At 37.5% G+C, this 20,537-nt stretch overlaps 1 protein-coding gene across 2 annotated transcripts in view; it reads right to left on the minus strand.

The window, feature by feature from the left end:
- The window catches only part of LOC118897683 (SPHK1 interactor, AKAP domain containing), a 152,000-nt gene extending 132,401 nt beyond the window's left edge, over positions 1-19,599 (minus strand). For both annotated transcript variants that reach the window (XM_036856908.1, XM_036856907.1), the window contains exon 1: positions 19,192-19,599. In XM_036856908.1, coding sequence (XP_036712803.1) covers positions 19,192-19,223 — 32 coding nt within the window. In that variant the 5' untranslated portion in view covers positions 19,224-19,599. The remainder of the gene's footprint in view (positions 1-19,191) is intronic.
- Positions 19,600-20,537: the final 938 nt, after the last annotated feature.

Below are 20,537 nucleotides of genomic sequence, written 5' to 3' on the forward strand. Positions count from 1 at the left end.
TTTAATTAATTAATTTATTTATTTATTTATTTTTGGCTGCGTTGGGTCTTCGTTGCTGTACACTGGTTTCTCCAGTTGTGGCGAGAGGGGGCTTCTCTTCATTGCGGTGTGCAGGCTTCTCATTGCGGTGGCTTCTGTTGTTGAGGAGCACGGGCACTAGGTGTGCAGGCTTCAGTAATTGTGGCACGTGGGCTCACTAGTTGTGGCTCGTGGGCTCTAGAGTGCAGGCTCAGTAGTTGTGGCACACGGGCTTAGTTGCTCCGTGGCTTGTGGGATCTTCCTGGACCAGGGATCGAACCCGTGTCCCCTGCATCGCCAGGTGGATTCTTAACCACTGCACCACCAGGGAAGTCCCAGGATTTTATGTTTTAAAAATGCCTTACCTTATTTGATTTTTTAAAAATCCAAATGATAACCTTTGCATTTTGATTGAAGCATTCAGTCCATTTACTTTTTTTTTAGTATATCAACTTTTTTTTATTGGAGTATAATTGCTTTACAATGTTGTGTTAGTTTCTGCTGTACAATGAAGTGAATCAGCTATATGTATACCTATATGCCCTCCCTCTTGGACGCCCCCATCCCACTTTTAATGTAACCACTTGATATATTTAAAATGCACTACAATTTTCTTTCTAGTGAGAAACAGCATTACCAGCTTTTGTCTGTAAGAAAATATTTGTATTTATTCTTGCAGGATATTTTCACTGAATATAGAATTCTAAACTGGCAATTATTTTCCTTCATATATCAAAGATATCAGTTCATTATCTTGGGAATCCCAGTTATGCTTTTGTGAAGTCAGCTGTCAATCTAATTGTCTATTTTATTTAAAGGCATTGTATCTTTTTTTCTGGCTGCTTTTAAGATTTTCTGTCTATCTTTGATGGCCTGTTGATATTTAGCTAATAATTTATTAAATGATCTACTTTTCAATTCTTTTAGTAAATTTTAAAGCAATTTTAGTCATTTTAAGCAAGAGGAATGATGAATAATTTTAAAAATATTACTGGAGTTAAAACTGATAGGCCTTGAAAATTATCTTATGGTGTTGGGAAAGACACAGAGAAAGAAAAATATTACCAATAGATTTTAAGGTTGAGAAACATGTGGGTGGGACAAGAGAGATCTAATAATGTTTGTGAGCAGACGAAAAGATCAAATTAGGAAAAACTGACCTATCTCCTGAAAAGCTTTTCATAAAGAATTAGAAGCAGTTGGATGGAGAAGGAAGTAGATAATTAAGTGACCTAAATGTACCTACTTACTCAGTTAAACATTTCACACAATAGCAACAAGCTGTAGCAAAAACAATAACAACAAGGGTAATAATTATTACCATGGATAATTATTATATAATACTATAATTAGGTAATAATAATTATGTGTTCCCCTCAGACATTAAATAAAACCATCTTCATTTTAAAATAAAGTTAAGTGTATAGCTAAAATGACTTCCGTTTTTCAAGATGGACCTGATTTCAAATCATTTGCTGAACTGTACTTCAAAACCACATACTCGGTAGAGTAGGTGTCTTGATTTTTAGTTTGAAAAACATGGTACTTATATATAGTTATGAACAGCACACAATCTCTTTCTTGGAAAGCAAGCATACTTTAGAAATTTACTTCTACACGATATATCAAACTGCTCAGGCAGAGAAAGCACAATATGTGAATTTATTAATAATCTTTTTAAATCTTAGTTTTTGTGTGTTATAAATTCATTATAACAACACTTTGTCATTGTGTTTGTAGATTTCTTTTTGTAGAAAAACCTTAAATAAAGTGACTCACATACAAAATTCAAGTAGCACGCGTGATGCCTCCCTGCCAGATCTGAATTGCTTTCCCCACAAAAACATTTTTACCCTAATGGAAGTTGAGTAGCACAGTCCAGCATATTAGACATGGCTCTTTACTCTAGTTCAGTTTAAAAAAGCAACTTTAAAATGATCAGGTTTTAGAATGAGACGTAAAAATGGAGGAAATAATCAAACATCTATTTTCTCATTTCTCATAGGTTCATTCAACTAAAATAATAGTGAATGAATTAATAAAAACAGATAAATGAAGCTCATCATATTAGGTCCCAAGCTATAAGGCTTAAATACATTGAGCTTTCAAGAGAAAAAATGTATCTACATTTTCCACTTCATGAAAAATAGTATGTGAGCCAAGTGACATGTAAACCATTCTCAACGTGCAAAGAATATTAGGGAGATTTTTATAGTATACCTCTAAGCTTTTATATTTAAGAGGAAATTTTTAGTTAAAGTTTTAATTTGAGCAACACTTCAGAAATTGTAATAACAGGTATTACTGGCTAAATTATACCTTTGCACAATTTATAGATAAAATTTTAAGCCAATTATACCAGCATCTCTGTTTGAAGGTTAGCAGTGAATACTCTTCTCACTCATTCAGCGGTAGCTATTTCTGAGATAAAACTTGATAAGAGTAAAAATTTTTTGCTTTCTAAAAGTAGATGATGAGAATAAAGCAGTTGGAACACAAATTATTAAATAGCTATAATCTATATGCAACTATTATTAATGAGAACCTCAAATATTAGGCCACATATGAATTATAGCAGCATAAAAAGGTTGTTCACTAAAAAGACCTTAAAATATGATATGTATATATAAATATGCATTTCAGATTTTATAACTCTGTAGATGCTCAAATAGCCAAGATTCAAGAAAGTGCGGCTTGTTCTTAGAAATCACATTTCATCCTTTCTAGGGGAAGTGGAGCACAGAATTTTAGTGAGGCTGAACAGGTTTCCTTATTATTAGGACAATATAGCCATTGGCACAGTAGATTTATACTATTGCTTCGTTAGCTACCACTGAGAAAAGTGAGCTGAGAGCAGACAGTGAGCAAATCCAGCTAGAGAGGTTATGTAAAGAGACGTCCAGGCTGCTTAGGGGCTTAAAACAATTAGTCCCTATTTCTAAAGTGTTCAAGAGTGCTATAAACATATTTCTGAGACAAATCCTGTAAATTTAATATTCATAGCAAATTCTAGTTGCACACAGGAAGTAGAACTTCTATGTGGCACACGCAAAGAGGGCAAAGCAAAGCCTCAAAGTTTAGGAGCCCTTGTTAATCGTAGCTCAGGGAGGGAACTCAGCAAGCCATCCAATTCATTAGCCAGTTTCCTGGGAGAGCAGAACTGAGCGTGTCCTATATAGAAGATCACCATGGCGAGGAATGTCTTCCCTTGTGAAAGAATTAAGCTAAGATATGCCAACTAAGAGAATAAGACTCCTTTTACCCCCTCAAGACCTACTTTGAAATAAGATTACTCTCTTTTATCTATCCTGTCATAGCGTCTACAGTATGATTTCCCAAAGAATCTGACATGCATGTCTCAAATGTAGCTACATGTCGATTGCAAGAGAACTACAAATGGGAATTATGAAGAAGCTTTACTTATATTGGTATTCCTGATATATTCTTCTCCACTGCAGATGGACTTAAGCTTATCCCACCAACCAAAATTACAAGTGCAAGAGCTAATTAACATCAATAAACAGTTATAGTTATCTATTCCAGACCTTCTGGTCATTGACTCAGATTTACTTCGGAAGTTCTCATTTTCTAAGGTAAGATCTTCTAGAAACACACAAACATTTAATTTCTTCTGAAATTCAATCAAAATGAGATTTCTTTCTAATGATATGTTAACAGTTCCATTAGCCATTTTGTAAGCAGAAAAAGCAGAAGGAACATATTCATTCTGAGCAATTATAAAACTAAGTAGAAATCTGCATTCACTTGTTTTTATTCTTTCAACAAATAGCTACTGAGCACCAAGAACTGTGTGAAGTGCTCAAGATACTGCAGTGAATAAAACATACAAAACTCCTCACCATCTTGGGGTTTATCCTGTATTGGAGGAGAAAGACAAAAAAAAAAAAAAAGGCAATACATAGAAGTAAAAATATGTAAGAGACTGAAAAAATCACACTTGAATATTACTTTTATATAGTGAATATTTTCACACAGGTTGCCTAGTTTTTTGTTTTTTGGTTTTTTTTCTGCACACGAATAATGAGAAGTGATTCGGGAAACATTAATACACAAGTTCAGGATAGTTAAACAATTTTGCCGAAGTCACACAGTATATCAAAGAATATGCTCTTAACCCCAAGTCTTCCAATTCCACGCCTTGGGATTTTTCTATTATAAAGCATTATCTACACAGCAACAACAACAAAAAAGTAAATTAAATGTTCACAAAGAGTTGTGTACTGAATATCATGGAAAGAAAATAGCCAAATGAACTGAACGATTGAATATATATCTGAATATTTCAGGGCTCTCCACTCACTGTCTCAAAGAAAGCAGAACAATGAGAAAGGAATAAAGCAGCTGGATAACTTGCAATAAAACACCTGTTATCCTCTTTTTACATTTTTTTTTTAATGGAAATTGCTTTCAGAGGATTTCTGAGTTTATTTGCCTCATTGCGTGTGCTTCTATTACATAGGCCTCTTATTAATATGGGGGATAAGGAGGTATTATTTGGGGGAAGGCAGTGGAAGAAAGCTCAGGAACAGTATATGTATGTAAGGACAGGGATAGCCAATGGAGACCCCTGGAATTTGGGTGAGTCTGATTGTTTTACAATTGCTAGGACAGCTTCATTGGATAGATTTGGAAATAAACACATAGCCTGAAATATTTTCACAGACTATTTAGATGGTCACAGATGGGCAGTAGTTGTTTTGTCTAGGCTGAATAATTATGATTCTTGAAAGGAAAGTAAAATTACCCAGAAAAACGAGAAACCAAATTTTAAATAGAGTTGCTTTTTATTAAGCCATAGTTATTAATCTGCTGCAAAATGCACAAGACTGATGTGGAAATGCCAAGGGCACAACAACATGCCAAGCTCACTGAAGCAAATTATGACTGATGTGCTCACAAAAGGTCAGGAATTATGCGGTAGAATGGACAACATACTCATGGATTTGTCTGTGACTGCACAAAGGCAAAGCAACAGGGAGACTGTTAATCAGTGCTAATGTTCAGTGTTGATCATCCAAGCAACTTCCTATTTATTGTCCAAATTGTCCACTAACTACACTCTTCACCTACTTTCTTCTTTTTCAGACCTCAGAAGGCTATGTGGAAATAAAATATGCACAAGTAAGATCATTGTGATTGTATTTTACTTCTTTCTTTTCCAGCATAGTCTGTATTATTTTACCCCTTAAAATAGGGCCAAGAGACCAACCACAGTCAGTTCCAGTCTGGAGGTGGTTAAAATAGCCAGGAGTGGGAAGAACCAGAGGCAAATTTAAGGTATGTCCTAAGGAGCATGAAAAGTCAAAGTCCAAGAGACTGAATTCTATTGTCATTGCTATAGAGTGAAAATGGGGCCCACCAGGAAAATTAAAATATATATATTTAACAAGATATTAAAAATTCAGGAGGATGAGAATTGGGAGTGAGAAAAGGAGAGCTATTCTTACCTAACCAATTCACCCAAGAGATCTCATGCCTCTGATACATTGGTCTAGATTCATTCTCTCACTCCAGACTTCTCCTTGAGCTTCAGATTTGATTACTTAACAGCCTGTGGGATGTCTCCATCGATATGTTCTGCATCTATCTCAAGGTCAACTTATTTCTACCTGATCTGCCTTTCCCCATGAATTTTCAGCTCAGCTTTTTCTGTTACAATCAACCCCAAATTTCCAAGCTAAAACAACTTGGAATTTATCTTTGAATCCTTTTCCTCTCACCCCTAATATCTAATCGATTATCATATCCTTCCAATTTTACTCTCTAAATACATTTTGCATCCTATCCCCTTCTTTCCATTCTTTTTATCTATGAAAGAATTCAATGCTTTCTCGTGTGTCATAGATGAAGAAACAGACTGAGGGGTGAAGTAATTTACAAATGAGCAGTGGAAGAGTCAGAATTCTAGTCTAGGTTGTAGGACCGCCAAGTCGGAGCTCTCCACCACTGTCCTACTAACAACTTAGACATAATCAAGATTCCTAAGCATAATCTCAAAGCAAATTTGTACCAAAGTTAAACAGGTAAGAAAGACTTTATTCAAGGTGATTACAATAGGGGGGAGAGACCAGAATTCAGTCTGAACTCAATTCCATTGAAACAAAGGGTGGAGATTTTTTAAGAACAGGGATGGTGGTGGTTGGTGGGGGGAGCATAGGCCATCGTTTTTGTTAATCGTCCTTACCCAAAGGAAAAAGAAACTCATATCTCCATGATGTGGGATAGTTCTATAACTTGGAGCAAGGTACCCACAGAATTCAGGCTCCTACCCTCCCAAAGAAATTGGAAGATAGACATGTTATGTCCCATGATGTTTATATTTCAAACAGAAGTCTTCCAGGTCCTTAAGAAAGACATTCCTGGGTTGTAAAACTGGCAAGAGGCTTTTGAAAATATTTATATCTCAGAGGGGCAGAGAAAGAATTTAAAAGTATAAGTTATCTAAAAAAAAATAACCTCTAAGAAAAGATAAGTCTGGTCCTGGAGTCAGGAAGATGATGACTAAAGTTTAGTCAAGATGAGGGAAATGTTAAGTCCATCTTGGCCAATGGACTGTGGGTCTTTCATCGTCGAGCCCTTGGCTTCTTCTCCATCCTTATTTCTCATCACAGAAGACCATGCGCCTCACTTCTATGCCATCCTCACTATATCTGAGGAAATAATTTCCATATAAGTGTGCGTTTAAAATCTCTCTCCAGACTGCTGCTGGGAATGTGTTCTGGTGCTAGGAGCCTGAAGCCATTAGAGTCCTGTTCATTAGGAAAGGAAGCAAAGGGAAGTGGCATTCACTACCTTCAGCTGCAAGATAAGGCTTTTAATATAAAACCATCATTTTAGGGAAGACAGAAATGAGTCAAAATATAGATTGGAGAGGAGGAAATTCAGCTTAGTGTGATGTTTTGAATGAATCTGAGAGTTGATACCGTCAGTGGAATCTGTGGGCTTGGAAGTAGGGGAAGTGGAATATTGTATTAATCATGTTAGTCTTCTCCATGATCATGAAATTCAAATGGTCTTTAGCTGGATCTGTGTGAACCTTCTAAATGAAATATTGTAATATACAGGCATACCTCATTTTATTTCACTTTGCAGATATTGCTTTTTATTTTATTTTATTTTTACAAATTGAAGGTTTGTGGCAGTCCTATGTCAAGCAAGTCTATTGGTGTCATTTTTCTAACAGCACTTGCTCGCTTCTTGTCTCTGTAAAATTTCGGTAATTCTTGCAATATTCCAAACTTTTAAATTATTAATATATTTGTTATGGTGATCTATGATCAGTGATCTTTGATTTTACTCTTGCAAAAAGATCATGACTCGATGAAGCCTCAGATGATGGTTAGCATTTTTAGCAATAGTGTTTTTAAATTAAGGTGTGTACATTGTTTTTTTAGACATAATGCTACTGCACACTTAATAGACTAGAGTATAGTGTAAACTGTGATCTTTAGAGGAAGGTTTGAGTTAGTAAAGGGAGCCCAGGGAAAGCTTCACTGAGAATCTGGCTTCCAAAGAATGAATAGGAATTAATCAGGCAAAGAAGAGGAAGGCATCCAGGCAAAGAGACCTGGTGTGTAGGAACGACCAAAAGTAGATCAACCCAGCTGGTGCTTAGACAGTGAGGGAGAATGTAAGCCAAGGAAATGTTGGATAGGAAGGTAAGGGTGAGTCTATGTGAGACATTGTAGGCATTCTCAGTAGATGTAAGTGAGAAGCTACTGAATTGGTCCAATCTAGAAACAATGCTGTTTTGCTTCAGAATGATAGTGTTTGAATTGTCACCTGCTACATGAATTTCAGCCATCAGTGAGAAAAAAAAGGTTTATGAGGTATTTGCTCAGAAGCACAAATCCTCATGACACCTAATCCAATTTTACAAACTTCACCTGATTAGAACCTTTGATTCTTTGTTCTTGCCACCTTTACCTCCAAGCTTTTGTGCCCTTCTATTAAGTATGTGTTAATCAGTTGCAATGTCTTGTTTGTAGGGTAGCCAGTACCATAGGCAGAAATGATTCTGGGTTTGCTATTTACTATGTTGTATTAAATCAGAGCATGGTTCAAACTCATATTCCTTCAGAAGTACAATTCGTAAACAAAAATGGTGACTCAGGGGAAGGAGTCATTAGAAGATGAAAGGTGTTTAAAAATTACTCAGAATTCACTCTGTTTTTATTTTTGATAGACTTTGGTTGTAAACCATTCATATTCTTTCTTTAAGAAATTAATCTTGAGCCATGTAGGGTCAGGCATCAGACTCTTCAGAGCCTGGGATTGGCTGTTTCTATGCACTTTAATTCCAAACAGATGAGGTTAGAGGAAAAAAAGTAGGTCCCCAGAATGAGAAACTCTTTTCATGCTTGCTGCCTTTTAAAAACGGCATTTGAGAATCAGAAGAGTTCAGTTGGAGAATTTAGGTGAATTTCAGTAATTAATTATGACATAGGTACTACTTTATGGAAAAGTCCCTTAGATTTGAATTATACTAATTGTCCAAATCAGTTAGATTCTTCCCCTTGATTATCTATTGGTAAGTTTTATCTTAGTTTAAGCCTGAACAAGACCACGAAATGGGCCATTTTTAATAAATTATATTCATGCATTCACTCAAAAGTTGTCAATATTTAGTGGAAAGAATTCAATAAAATAGTTGTTTACTGTTAATATTGACAACGGGGATTGTGTCGCACACATATATCACGTATTTCTATACTAACTTGACTTTGAGAAGCAACAGGAGTTAGGAAGGGTATAGAGGTTGGTAGAAACCACAGAGAGAGGGAACCCAGCCTTTCTTAGAGTAAATGTCATGAGAAGGTGGTAGAACTCTGAAAGGAATGACTATGTTGAGCTGACAGAAGCTGAGTCATTAAGTATTAGGGCTCTTAGATAAAGCAAAGATCCTGTTGTCCCACTTTTAAAGTGAGCAGAAAGTGATTGCGTGTCAGTGGAAGACAAGATATCATCAGAAACAATGATAGATTGGGGATTACAGACACTACCCAATTTTTTCTGGTAGGTTTGGATTCTTGTGAGATCATAGAGAGGGGAAGAGAGTCCCTTTAATGACTGAGATTGATTATTAAGCCGATTGAGTCATATGGAGACTAGATAGATAGGGATTGATTTTTTAAAAAACAAAGAAAATTATATTTATTGTACACTTAGCACATGTTAGGGGCAAAATATTTTTGATTGAATTCCATCAGCTTTTGTGCCCACCATGTAAGATGCAGCTTAAGGTACCTAAGTGACATATTCTCACCGCCCCTCCCCATTTTTTACATTTGTTTCTTCTCTCTCTCTCCCTCTCATTTTATACCCCTCTCCTTCCTTTATTGAATAAGAGATACTGAAAAGACAACTGTACCTAATTATAATGAGTATAATTGGTCAACATGAGTGTTTTCAAATGCAGGCAGTATTTTTTTCCAGCTTTTCTGAAATATAATTGGTATATAACAATGTGTAAATTTAAGATGTACAATGTAATATGATTTGATATATGCACATGTTGCCAAATAGTTACCACCATAAGGTTAGTTAACACGTCCGTCAGTTTACATAATTACCATTTTTTTGTGTGTGTGGCGAGAACTTTTAAAATCTACTCTTTTAGCAATTTTCAAATATACAATACAGTTGTCTCTCGTTATCCGAGGGGGGAATGGTTCCAAGACCCACTTCAGATACCAAAATACACAGATGCTCAGGTCCCAAGGTTGGTCTTCCTTATCTGTGGGTTCTGCATCTACAGATTCAACAAGCTTTGGATCATAAACATAGTACAGGATGTGCAGTTGGTTGAATTTGAGGATGCAGTACCCACAGATGCAGACAGTGGTCTGTCTGTACTAAATAAATACATTAATGAATGTATTTTGTTTTTAAAGGCTTATATCTGTCTTACATTTGACTCTAATCCTCCACAAAAAAAGCTTGTTTCTGTGGTAGCATTTATTTTGCTCTCCTCAGAGGCATAAAGGGACCCATTATAGGGATTAGTGATTCGGTGACTGTGAGGGATTAGACCTGGATCTGTTTCATCCAGACCTTGGTCACCACAGACACCGTCAGAAGACCTACCACACGGTTTTAATCCAATTGATATACTTGTTGCCTTTTAGACTTTGATCAACACGGTAGTCTTATAGAAAGGGAGAAGAAAAGCATTGACATTATCCTGGAACACTGTTTGGTGTTTTTCATTCATTCAACTCAAATTACTTCCTGTATATTAAAAATGGACTAATAATTGTGAGATATTTTGGAAACAGAAAGACCTCTGTAGTCTTAACTACAGTGGAGAATTTCCCAGCAGATTGTTTGAGGCTTTTGAAATAGTCAATTGTACCTGCATTGCTTCATTAGATAATTCACTCATCTATAAGATAATGTTTGGAAAATGGAAAAGATTTTCAGCAGTGCCTTCAATGGAGAAAATCTGGTAAATTTAAAGTCATTGGAAATTGTCTCCCTGAAGATCAGGTGTCCTTGTTATTCATTTTCCAGTCTTTTCAGTTAAAAGGTTGTGTAAGAAAGCAAAAGTTTCACTAACTAATGGACAGACAGCTCACAATTACTCTCCAGCGAAGATCCCTCCCCGCCTAACTTGAGTGTTTATCTCTGCCCATGGCATCAACACCTTTGGTAGTTGCCTGTTGGTGATTTAAGATGTCGTGAGTTTTATTTAAATAAAACATTAATAAATTGAAATGGCAAATCTTGCATAAAATGCAGGGTTTCAGAAAGGAGAAGAAAATGATGTGGGAGAACTCTTTATCACATATCAAACTGTCAGCAAATGAGAGTCTGTCTGAGCGAGAGCAGTTAAAATCGGAGGAAGAGAAAATCAGTGAGGTTTGTGACATGACAGATATTTCACAGGGGACTGATTTGAGAATCGGACTTAAAAGAACAATTGGCACAACTGATGAGGCTACTGAATATATTTACAGAACTGACATTCTTCATGATATTGTGACAGAAAGTGCCACGTTAACATACAACTTTAAAGGAAAAATTATGATCTTCCAATCCGATCAACACCAGATTCATTATTTGTTTATTTCATAATTCACACTTTCTATTTTTAAAATATTGATAAATTGAACTGATTTTTATAAATTTTATTATTCTTAAAGATAAATTTCTAATCAAACATATTTTTTCACTATTTAATGATGTTTAGTCTTCTCTGTAGGAAATTTATGTGCCCTTTTCCAGGTTCCAATTATCCTCACATGATGAAATGGCATTCAAATCACTAGGTTTCAGTCTTTCCTTTCAAGTAGACAAGTATTTTTTATTTTTATATGATTTTTGGTCTGAATTACCCAGATAAATTATTGAATTTTTTTGTCTGCATAAATTAAGTGGAAGAACTGGCAGATCAAACTGTAATTGAACAGATAAATCTATTCATAGGCACAATGTATCAGAAGTCATTTACTGAATTCTTATTCTGTTCTTTTTATTATGTTCAAAATTATAGATTTTTAGGACAGAAACAACTAAGTATGTTGTTTAACTTACGTTAGTACTGAAGTATGGGAGAAAATGATCAACTCTCCTTGTATCTTTGGAAGCAAAACTAAATATTTTAAAATTCCTATTATTTTATTTAATGCATTTTAATACCTGAGCAAAGTAGTCTGAAATGTAAAATGTACAAACTAAAAATGGCACTTTTAGGTAATAATACCCTTGATACAAATTGATATTCATTACGTATCCACATACATTTAAAATAAATGTGTAACATCATGTTTAATAAGTAATTGAGAATTACATCCCACAAAACTTTCACATTTTATTTTACATTTATTCTAAAACAGCTGGTTTTACTTTAATGTTAATAATCTAATAATCACTTTGAAGAAACTGCTTATGACTTTTCAGATACAGTCAGTCTGTCACCAAAGAAAGTCTAATTAAATATGAATAGACCATTGATCCATATGAGTTCCAATTTGTCACAATCAATTTAATTCTTCTAATACAGAAGAACATTATTCTTTTGCATTGCTTATAAAGAAACTGATTGATTGACTGCATGATTGGTTTAATAATGGATATCCATCTTGTTCCACTAAAAATTTATGACAGCTAACAGAAAATATATATACAATAAAATGGTCGAACATGAGTTAAAACTCCGCTAAGGAAAATAGACATTATGGCAAGAGGTTAGTATCATGGTTAAAAACAGCATAGATATTTAAGTTGTAAACTCCTACACTGTTGTCATAATTAAACTTTTAACTTGTTTCTGGCATTTCTGGCAGCTGAAGTGAAATGGAGACATGAGCAATCATAAAAATATTATTTTTCTTAAGGAAAAATAAGGAAGGTATTTAGACATAGGTGATTGACAAGTTCTGTTGTACCCCAAAATTCCAAGAGCTTCCAACTACTTTTTGGAGCTATTTTTATTATTTTAATAAATCCAATGCAGTGGTAAGTATAGGAATCAGGAGGTCAGGATTTCATTCTTGGCCCCATCTATAAATATTTGTATGATTTGATTAATTCATTTAACTTTTCTTGACTTCAGTTTTTTAATCTGTAAAGGAAAAGGGCTGAGCAAGGTGGCCATTACCAATGTCCTCTGGAGCGCCAACATCCCATGCTCGATGGGTTCCCATTTCCTCAGCACAGAGAGAAAAGGATGTGATATTTCAAATGGCATATCTTGTAGGTAAATTTCTCATTAGGGAAAACTTGTTTTAAGAAGTTAGAGGTCAACTCTCCTTCATGTCAATGCGCTGAGAATCAGAAAGAGGACTGATCCATTTGGTTAGCCTGAGAGAGGTCACTCAGGAAATGAAAAGAGAATCTAGTCGCGGGGTTCTGGGTATCAACTTCCTAGTATGTCTCCTTCCTCACAAAGCCCAACTGCCACCAAGATGATATGCAAGGAGGGCAGGAACTGGGTCTTCCTCTATCCCAGAATCATGAAGGTGTCAGGAGAGAGTGCTGCCTGAGTGACTCTCCAGTCTTCCTCTTCTCATGGAGACATGTTACCAAAATCAGTGTTTTGACAATCACTGTGAAACAGAGAAGCAGCTAATGTGGGATTTCAGGTCTAATGTCATAGCCTATCTTGAAAATTGTGTGGAGTCAAAATAACCTTTGAAAATCCTTTAAGAAGCTTATAAATCATGGCATGTTGGATTTTGCGAAAAAGTCTAATGAAGTTTTGTTTTTTGGTGTGTGCACACTATATAGAAATATACAATATGTGATAGAAATACAAGTTAAACATAAGCTTACCATATTTTTAATAATGAAAGAGAGCCAGAGAAATGGAAGAATAAAAAAGGAAAATGAACGTGTAGTATTGAATTTGCATGAGTTAAATGTGTAGATGATGCCCTACTATGTCCTTAAATAGCAGCAGCTGTGTGAGACTGTGAAATGGGCAGGGTGTGAACTGATATCAGGATGAGTGAGATTCCTAGTTCGCACTCCATGTCCTTAGGAGGAGAGACCTACAGGTCACTGTATTTATTGTTATTGCCTAGAACTGGTCTATATGGCCTTGTTCCTGACTGATTCAACAATTAGGGTGAATTCCATTCCTCCCTTTCTCCAACCCCATCCTTATATCACTACACCAGGAATATACTGTTAGATAGTGATGAGGATATTTTGAAGTTCAGGGCAAGACGAGAATCTGTGAGATCCTTTGGAAACCTTCACAAGCGAGTCAGCAGCCCATCAGACCACCGACCATTTCAACCCTGAAGGTGACAGGGTAAGGCACAGTGGACTAGGTGATGCAGCAGAATCAAACAACTCCAAAATCCCAGGGGATTAAAATGACAAAGGTCTATTTCTTTCTCATCCTATGTGTCCATCATGGATTGGTTGAGGGCTCTGCTCCACGTTTTGCTCATTCTGAAACTCAGGTTGATGGGGATTTAAAAACAAATTAACCCATTCTCTGAACTGGGCTTTCTTTTGGATGGGTGAGTGTTTCTTCGGGTTTTTTTTTTTTTTTAAATGCCTTGATTTTGCCTGTATATTTCAAGAGAATGAGATGCTTATCCATATCATGCCCAGTTGAGAGTCACTGCTACAATAAAGGTCATGGCATTAGAGATGGTTAGAAGTGAAAAGGACCCAGAAGATCAGTATATGTAGGGTATACGTTATTGTAAACAGGAGGAGGCGGAGAATCAACAAGTCAAGCAATTAATTCCACAGTCACAACCGTTAAGTTAAGAACAGCATTAAGCACTACATCTCCCAATAGTCTCCCAATATCAAATACACCATTTTTTCCTCTTCCCCTCCTTACAATTCCTTATAGCCGTAACCTTCAATCACAGAGTAAAACTCCATTCAGATGAATAATACTAGATGAAGGTGCCCTTTGTGAATGAGATGAGTTCTAATAGTTCATTTGCAAATTGATTATCTGGCAGCAGATACATATTTTACTAAAGGAACCACAGGGATGGAGATCAGGGGCCCCTAAAAGTGTCAGGGTGTGAAAAGTAGCATAAATGGTGGGTTTCAAGACTTTTTATAATGTTTCTATGGGAAACTGCCTTCACAGTTTCCGTCTATTCTTCAGATATTTATTACCCCTCAGCAATGTAGGATCTCAGAGTCCTGAGCACCAGGGCTTTCTAATTTCTAATTTCTTTCTCTATAATAAATAGCACCTCCTGGGCAGTGTTTCCCTGAGAATTATAAATTGGGGAATGTGGCCACATCAGCTCTGGTCTTGTAAAGAACATGCATTCCAAGATAGAGAATAATCTCAAGTTTAGATTTAAGACAGAATCTGATATTTGTCCCTGATCCCCAACTTGCTAAGAGTGATAGATTAATTTTTTTCGGAGTTTCTGATAAATAGAAAAATAGAAATGTAAATATGCTCTTGAATTTCTCTTTTTATTTAAATTTGAAAACAGATAATCTTTCAATAAAAATTTGTTGATGGAGGACTTTAGTTTATAGCATTGGGTTGCTTGCCCCATTAAAAAAATAGTTTGTTTGTTTGTTTTCCCATAAAACTAACATTCTTAGAGACAAAATTTTGATTCTGATGGGCTTTAGTTTTATTGCTAGGTTAAACTTAGGCTTGGTTAAAATAAACTGATGGGAAATTTAAATCAAAATACCTATTTTTCAAAAGTCTGTCTTTAATGTTTTTTTCATTCAGAGTGCCATGGAGGGGGGAAATTAGGTGTTTGGGATTAGCATATATACACACTACTATATATAAAATAGATAATCAACAAGGACCTACTGTATAGCACAGGGAATTCTACTCAATATTCTGTAATAACCTAAGTGGGAAACGTATCTGAAAAAGAATGGATATATGTATATGTATAACTGAATCACTTTGCTGTACACCTGAAACTAACACAACATTGTAAATCATCTATACTCCAATAAAAAACCTGACATTATTACTGAAATACAATCCAGTAAGCCAAACAGAATAAAAAGAACAAAACTAAATTATAAAAACTGCAAGTGATTTAGAAAATAAGAGAAGGCTTCTTTCTTAAATTTCAAATTCAAGCTTAAATACGGTCAAGGTGACAAATTATTTCTGTTTGCAAAAGTGGTATTTTCAGCGTTTGCTGGCTTTAAATGAAGATCTGGCTTTTAGTCTGCCCCCATGTGTTCCAATGATATCAGCGTTTGTCCAAACTGTGCACCAGGATCTCTTCCCCTCTACCCCTAGTTAAAATAAAGTGTGGATTTTCAATCAATACAAAAAAGAAAACTGAACTTGAAGTCAGAAGAACTTTGTAGACAACCTAGCTCTGCTACATACTACTGTGTAGATTTTTTAATCTAATTATTTTCTTCATTTAATTTCTTTTTACTCCAATTTTTTCAACAAGGAAGTGGAGACAATTATATCTGTCATAATTAACTCACAGGGATGTGATGATCAAATAATTTAATATATGGGATAACATTTAAAAAATACCACCTTTACTATCCACACACTAGTTACCAATGTGAGACCGACATTCCTTTTGTAAGAGGTAACTATGTATTGTAGTATAATGTACTACAGCAATAGAACACAGTGGGTGAGAATCCTGGATTCTGTTTTATTTTCATAATTCCTAGTTATGTAACCTTAGCAAACCAAATAAACTTTTTGTAAAAGAGATGACTAAAGAATCTTTACCCAAACTTTTAGATCTAAAAAAAAAAAAAGAAAAAGAAAAAATCCCTCTTTTTTTTTTCCTTGAACTAGACTACTAGTCAGAAAACATTTGGGTTCTGGGTCTACAATGCAACTAACACAGGAAAATTTCATCCTTCCACAGCTCAGCTTCCTTCTTTGAGACACCTCCCAGCTTTGACAAACAGTGGTTTAAATAAATCTGTAATGTAATCCACATAACATTGCACATTTAAAGATGAAAATATTCAAAGTAAAACCTCATTGGAGCTTTCACAGAGATAAGGTAATACAGTGGGATAACTTTAAAAAACCATAAATAATTCCTTTTTAAAAAACCATCCTTCAAAATTTCTAAAGTATATGCATCAAATAAAATTATAAGATCAATCTCCACAGAACACTGATTAAAATTTCAGTAATTTCTATCTTTGATTCATTAAAAAATTTAAAGTCTAAAATCCAACACAAAAATATATTCCATAATTAACTTGATATATTACAAAATCATTTTGTCATATCTGCCCAATTGTTAGTGTCAAATTGTTTTATAATTCTTAAGAGAAACAGTGATTTATAATCACCAGCTTAATTTTATTAGATACTGAAAACATTTCAGATTTTGACAACACAGATATTGATTTATAACAATTTGATTTTTCCCCTTGAGTGCCATTTTCTTGAAAAGTTTGTATAAAGTATCGTCATCAATTATCTAAATTTCAAAGTTTTGTGGCCAAGTGGTACAATGAATATAATATTTCTACACATTGTTTTAAAATTCTAGTTCATTTTTGGCATATCAATTAAATATTATAGAAAGAAAATTGGATTTCTTGTAGTCAATGAAATAGGCGATAAAATGAACTGAGTCTTTTTATATGAATAAGGACCCTAATAAAGTAGCTGAATTATTACACTGAGTTGTAGAAATGTGACGTGTCTTGGTGAATAAACAGTAATATTCAAAAGGTTTAATTTGCTGCAGCTGATGTTAATTCTATATTAACATTTTTACAGGCTACTACAAGATACAGAGCAATTTCACTGCAGTTAGTTTGCTCTTTAAAAGGTCACTTTAGAGTACTGCAATAGAAATAATTTTAAGGAGTTATTGGCATAATGTGTTTCTAATATTTTAGAAAATGTCTCAGCATTTGAATAGATATATAATCCCGATTCGAGCACGACAGTATTGGTCAGCAATACTGGATTTAGAGCAAGCACTCTCCTTTCGAAAATGTCTCTCTTGGGATGTTGGAACCACACAGCTCACCATTTCAATTCTAAAGACCTTAGGCTGTAGAACAGACAGGGCAGAAAGTGAACCCCCAGTTTGCTTGACTTTCAAATGCCTCACACTTTAAACTAAAAATAATGACTGTCTATCTATCTATCTATCTATCTATCTATCTATCTATCTATCTATCTATCTATCTATCATCTATCTATCTATCTATCTATCTATCTATCTATCTATCTATCTATCTATCTATCTATCTATCTATCTGAAGTTTTAAAAAGTATTCCTGTGGTTCTTATTAACTTTTTCATACATTAGGATGGAATGGAATGACTTAGTGGTAGTTTGACCGTGTTTGGCTTCACAGAGATTTGAGCAGCTTCAGGCCACGCTTAGAAATCTTTTTAGAGCCCTTTGCTAGCCCGCCGGGGAAGGGATGCTCAAAGAGGAAATGCCTGCGGAGCTGGGAAAGCTCTATTTCCTTACGGAATATAAATACTTCGCGCCTCTAGATGGCAGTCTTTAACAGGGTTGAAGAGCGGTGTCCGTCCTCTACCACTCCCCAGTCCAGGCCCACCCCCATCTCGACTACTCGGCAGTGTAGTACCAGCTCCGTGTGTGCTTTAGCCCGTGGATGTTGGATTGAAGTGCTCTCCAAGAATTCGAGCTTCATATGTTTATCCCAGAGCCTGATACGCGGCGGGAAGCTGCCTAAACGTTCGCTTGGGGAAAAGAGGAAGTAAGGGATGACAGAACGGTCAACACGAAGCCCCTTTTGCCTAGGAAAGGTGGGGCTGTGCCGGCGGCAGCACCCTGCGCTCTCGGCGTGCACGCTCCGCGCGGAGCACAAAGAGAGCAAAAGCCACCTGCCCGGCTGGCGGAACCCAACCAGTGACCGCCTCAATTCACCCCTGAGGTTTACGCGGGTAGAAATATTAAAATCTGTTTCTTCGATTCGCAAAGGACTGGGTTGGAAGGACCGCGGAGCAGAGGCAAAGGGAGCGGAGACAGGACGAAACGCAAATCAGGGAAAACATGTTGCTGCCACCTGGCAGCGTCTAAGGTGGGGGTCCCGACTCCCCCGTGTGCGGACCCCAGGGCTGGTGTGGTCGGGGAACGCTGGAGGCCGGAGATGTTAAGGAGAAACTCGTGGCCTGGCAGGAGGTTGGGGGCAGCTGAGGAGGGTGGGACTGGGGCGGACAGAGGTCTGTTCTATCCAGGGTCTCCGTCGGGGGCAGTCTAGGTCGGTCGGGCGTTAGGGGCAATCGCTCCCATCTCTCTCTCCCCAGCCCAGCAACCGCAGACACTCGCCCGGGTCCAGAGGGACGGCAGGTAGGGGTACTTTACCCTAGCGCTGCTCCCTCCTATTTTCATCCCTGCCTTGGACCCTGTCTCTCTACAAGGCGCGACACCTCTCCAGCCTGGGTCCACAGAAAGTCCAAGCTCCAGGCTTCCCCAGCCCCCCGCCCTAGAGGCTGACACGAGCTCTCTCCCACCCTGAGCTGCTCTGGCTCGCAGGCTCACCCAGCACCGCTCCTGGTGGGCCAGTTGACAGGGACCTCGATCTCCCCAGAGCTCCTCGCACAGCCGCGGCCGGACTTAATTGTAAGTTCAGAGTCCTCGGTTTCCTCGCGAGCCCCGTACAGACCGCGGCGCCCGCAGGGCAAGTTCGTGAGCGCCTCGTAGCAGAGAACGGAGATTGATGGGCATTGGGTTGGGCAGAGGGGGAAGCAGGTCTTACCTTGGCGTGGAGAGCAGGGAGTTGCCATCCATTGTCTATGGGCGCGTTGAGAAGAAAGACGGAAAGGGCGGGCGAGGGATGGGAAGTCTGCGGTGCTAGGACCCGGTTCCCAGAGCGCAGAGACAGACGCGCGCGGGCACAGGGGCGCGCAGGCTGGGACCACCGCGGCAGGGTGCTGTCTGAGCCTCGCTCCGCCCGGGCGGGGAAGCGTTGCACCCTGCGACCGCCAGATAGTCTCCTTCCAGGCGTCCCCTCTGATCTTGCAAGTGCGCTTGGCCAAAGCTCCAACCCTTCTACCCAGCTCCTGCCCTCCTCCAAGGCAACTCCAGTCTTCGTTGCCAGTGGCGCCTTCTGAGTTTTCCCTGCCTCTCCCTGTGCCCAGCAGAGGTGACTCCGACAGAATTTCTCTCTCCCCGCCTCAAAGTCTCGTCCCCTCCTCTCTCTCTCTGTCTCTCTGGGAAAGCAGTCTGAACCCTGAAGTTGTTCACCCACTTTCCCACATTCAGGCTCTACTCCTGGCAATGCCTACATTCCCCTCTGGTCGTGCACCACCCCTTTGGCTGCCTCTCTCAATTTTATCTTTATTTGTCTTGTACCATGTAATGGTTCATCACTCAGAGCAATGCTCTTTGATCTGCCAACTATTTTGCCTTTACTTGGATTAGATTCTATTCTCACAATTCTGCAACGAACTCATTTTGCTTAATTGTGATTCACTCATACCTCATCTGTTAGAAGCCTGTGTGCACATAGAGATTTCAGAACCTATGACAGTGGTCATCCATCAGAGGCCAGCAGCAGGCCCTGGAAGGAAGGGCTGTCACAAAAAAATCTGTATTTTCTGCTTCAGCGTCTCCTTGAGCAAGAATGACAATTGTTTTAAGAAGGAAGACATTGATAATAGCAAATGACTGTTAAGATGAGGGTGCTGTTGATTATGATCTTTTTTTATTAAATAAAAAAAATTTTAAAGAAAACTATGGGACTTCCACAAATGGGAAGATGGAGGACATGCACTTGGCCCTATTCCTCCTGGTAATCACAAATAAAAGCTCTGGAGATTGTAAGACAAGCATAAGAAGACAGAAGGATGGACAGAAGAAGGTGGGCAAGCTAGAGACCTTGGGACCCAAGAATGACAAGATAGTGAGTTCCCGGGGTTTTCTTTTGGCCTCAGATGTCCCAGACTCGGAGCTGAAGGAGCTGACAAAACCAGAAATGTCCATGAATGCAGACAAAAAAGGCCTCTTCTCTTTAGCCAAAGGACCAGGAAAGGGACAGCCCAGAAAGACAGAAACTCTGCAGAAAATAACAGCTTCAGTCCAGCAGAGCATCATATAAAAAAA

This window comes from Balaenoptera musculus, chromosome 7, assembly GCF_009873245.2.
Source record: "Balaenoptera musculus isolate JJ_BM4_2016_0621 chromosome 7, mBalMus1.pri.v3, whole genome shotgun sequence".
In the NCBI taxonomy this organism is placed as follows: Eukaryota; Metazoa; Chordata; class Mammalia; order Artiodactyla; family Balaenopteridae; genus Balaenoptera; species Balaenoptera musculus.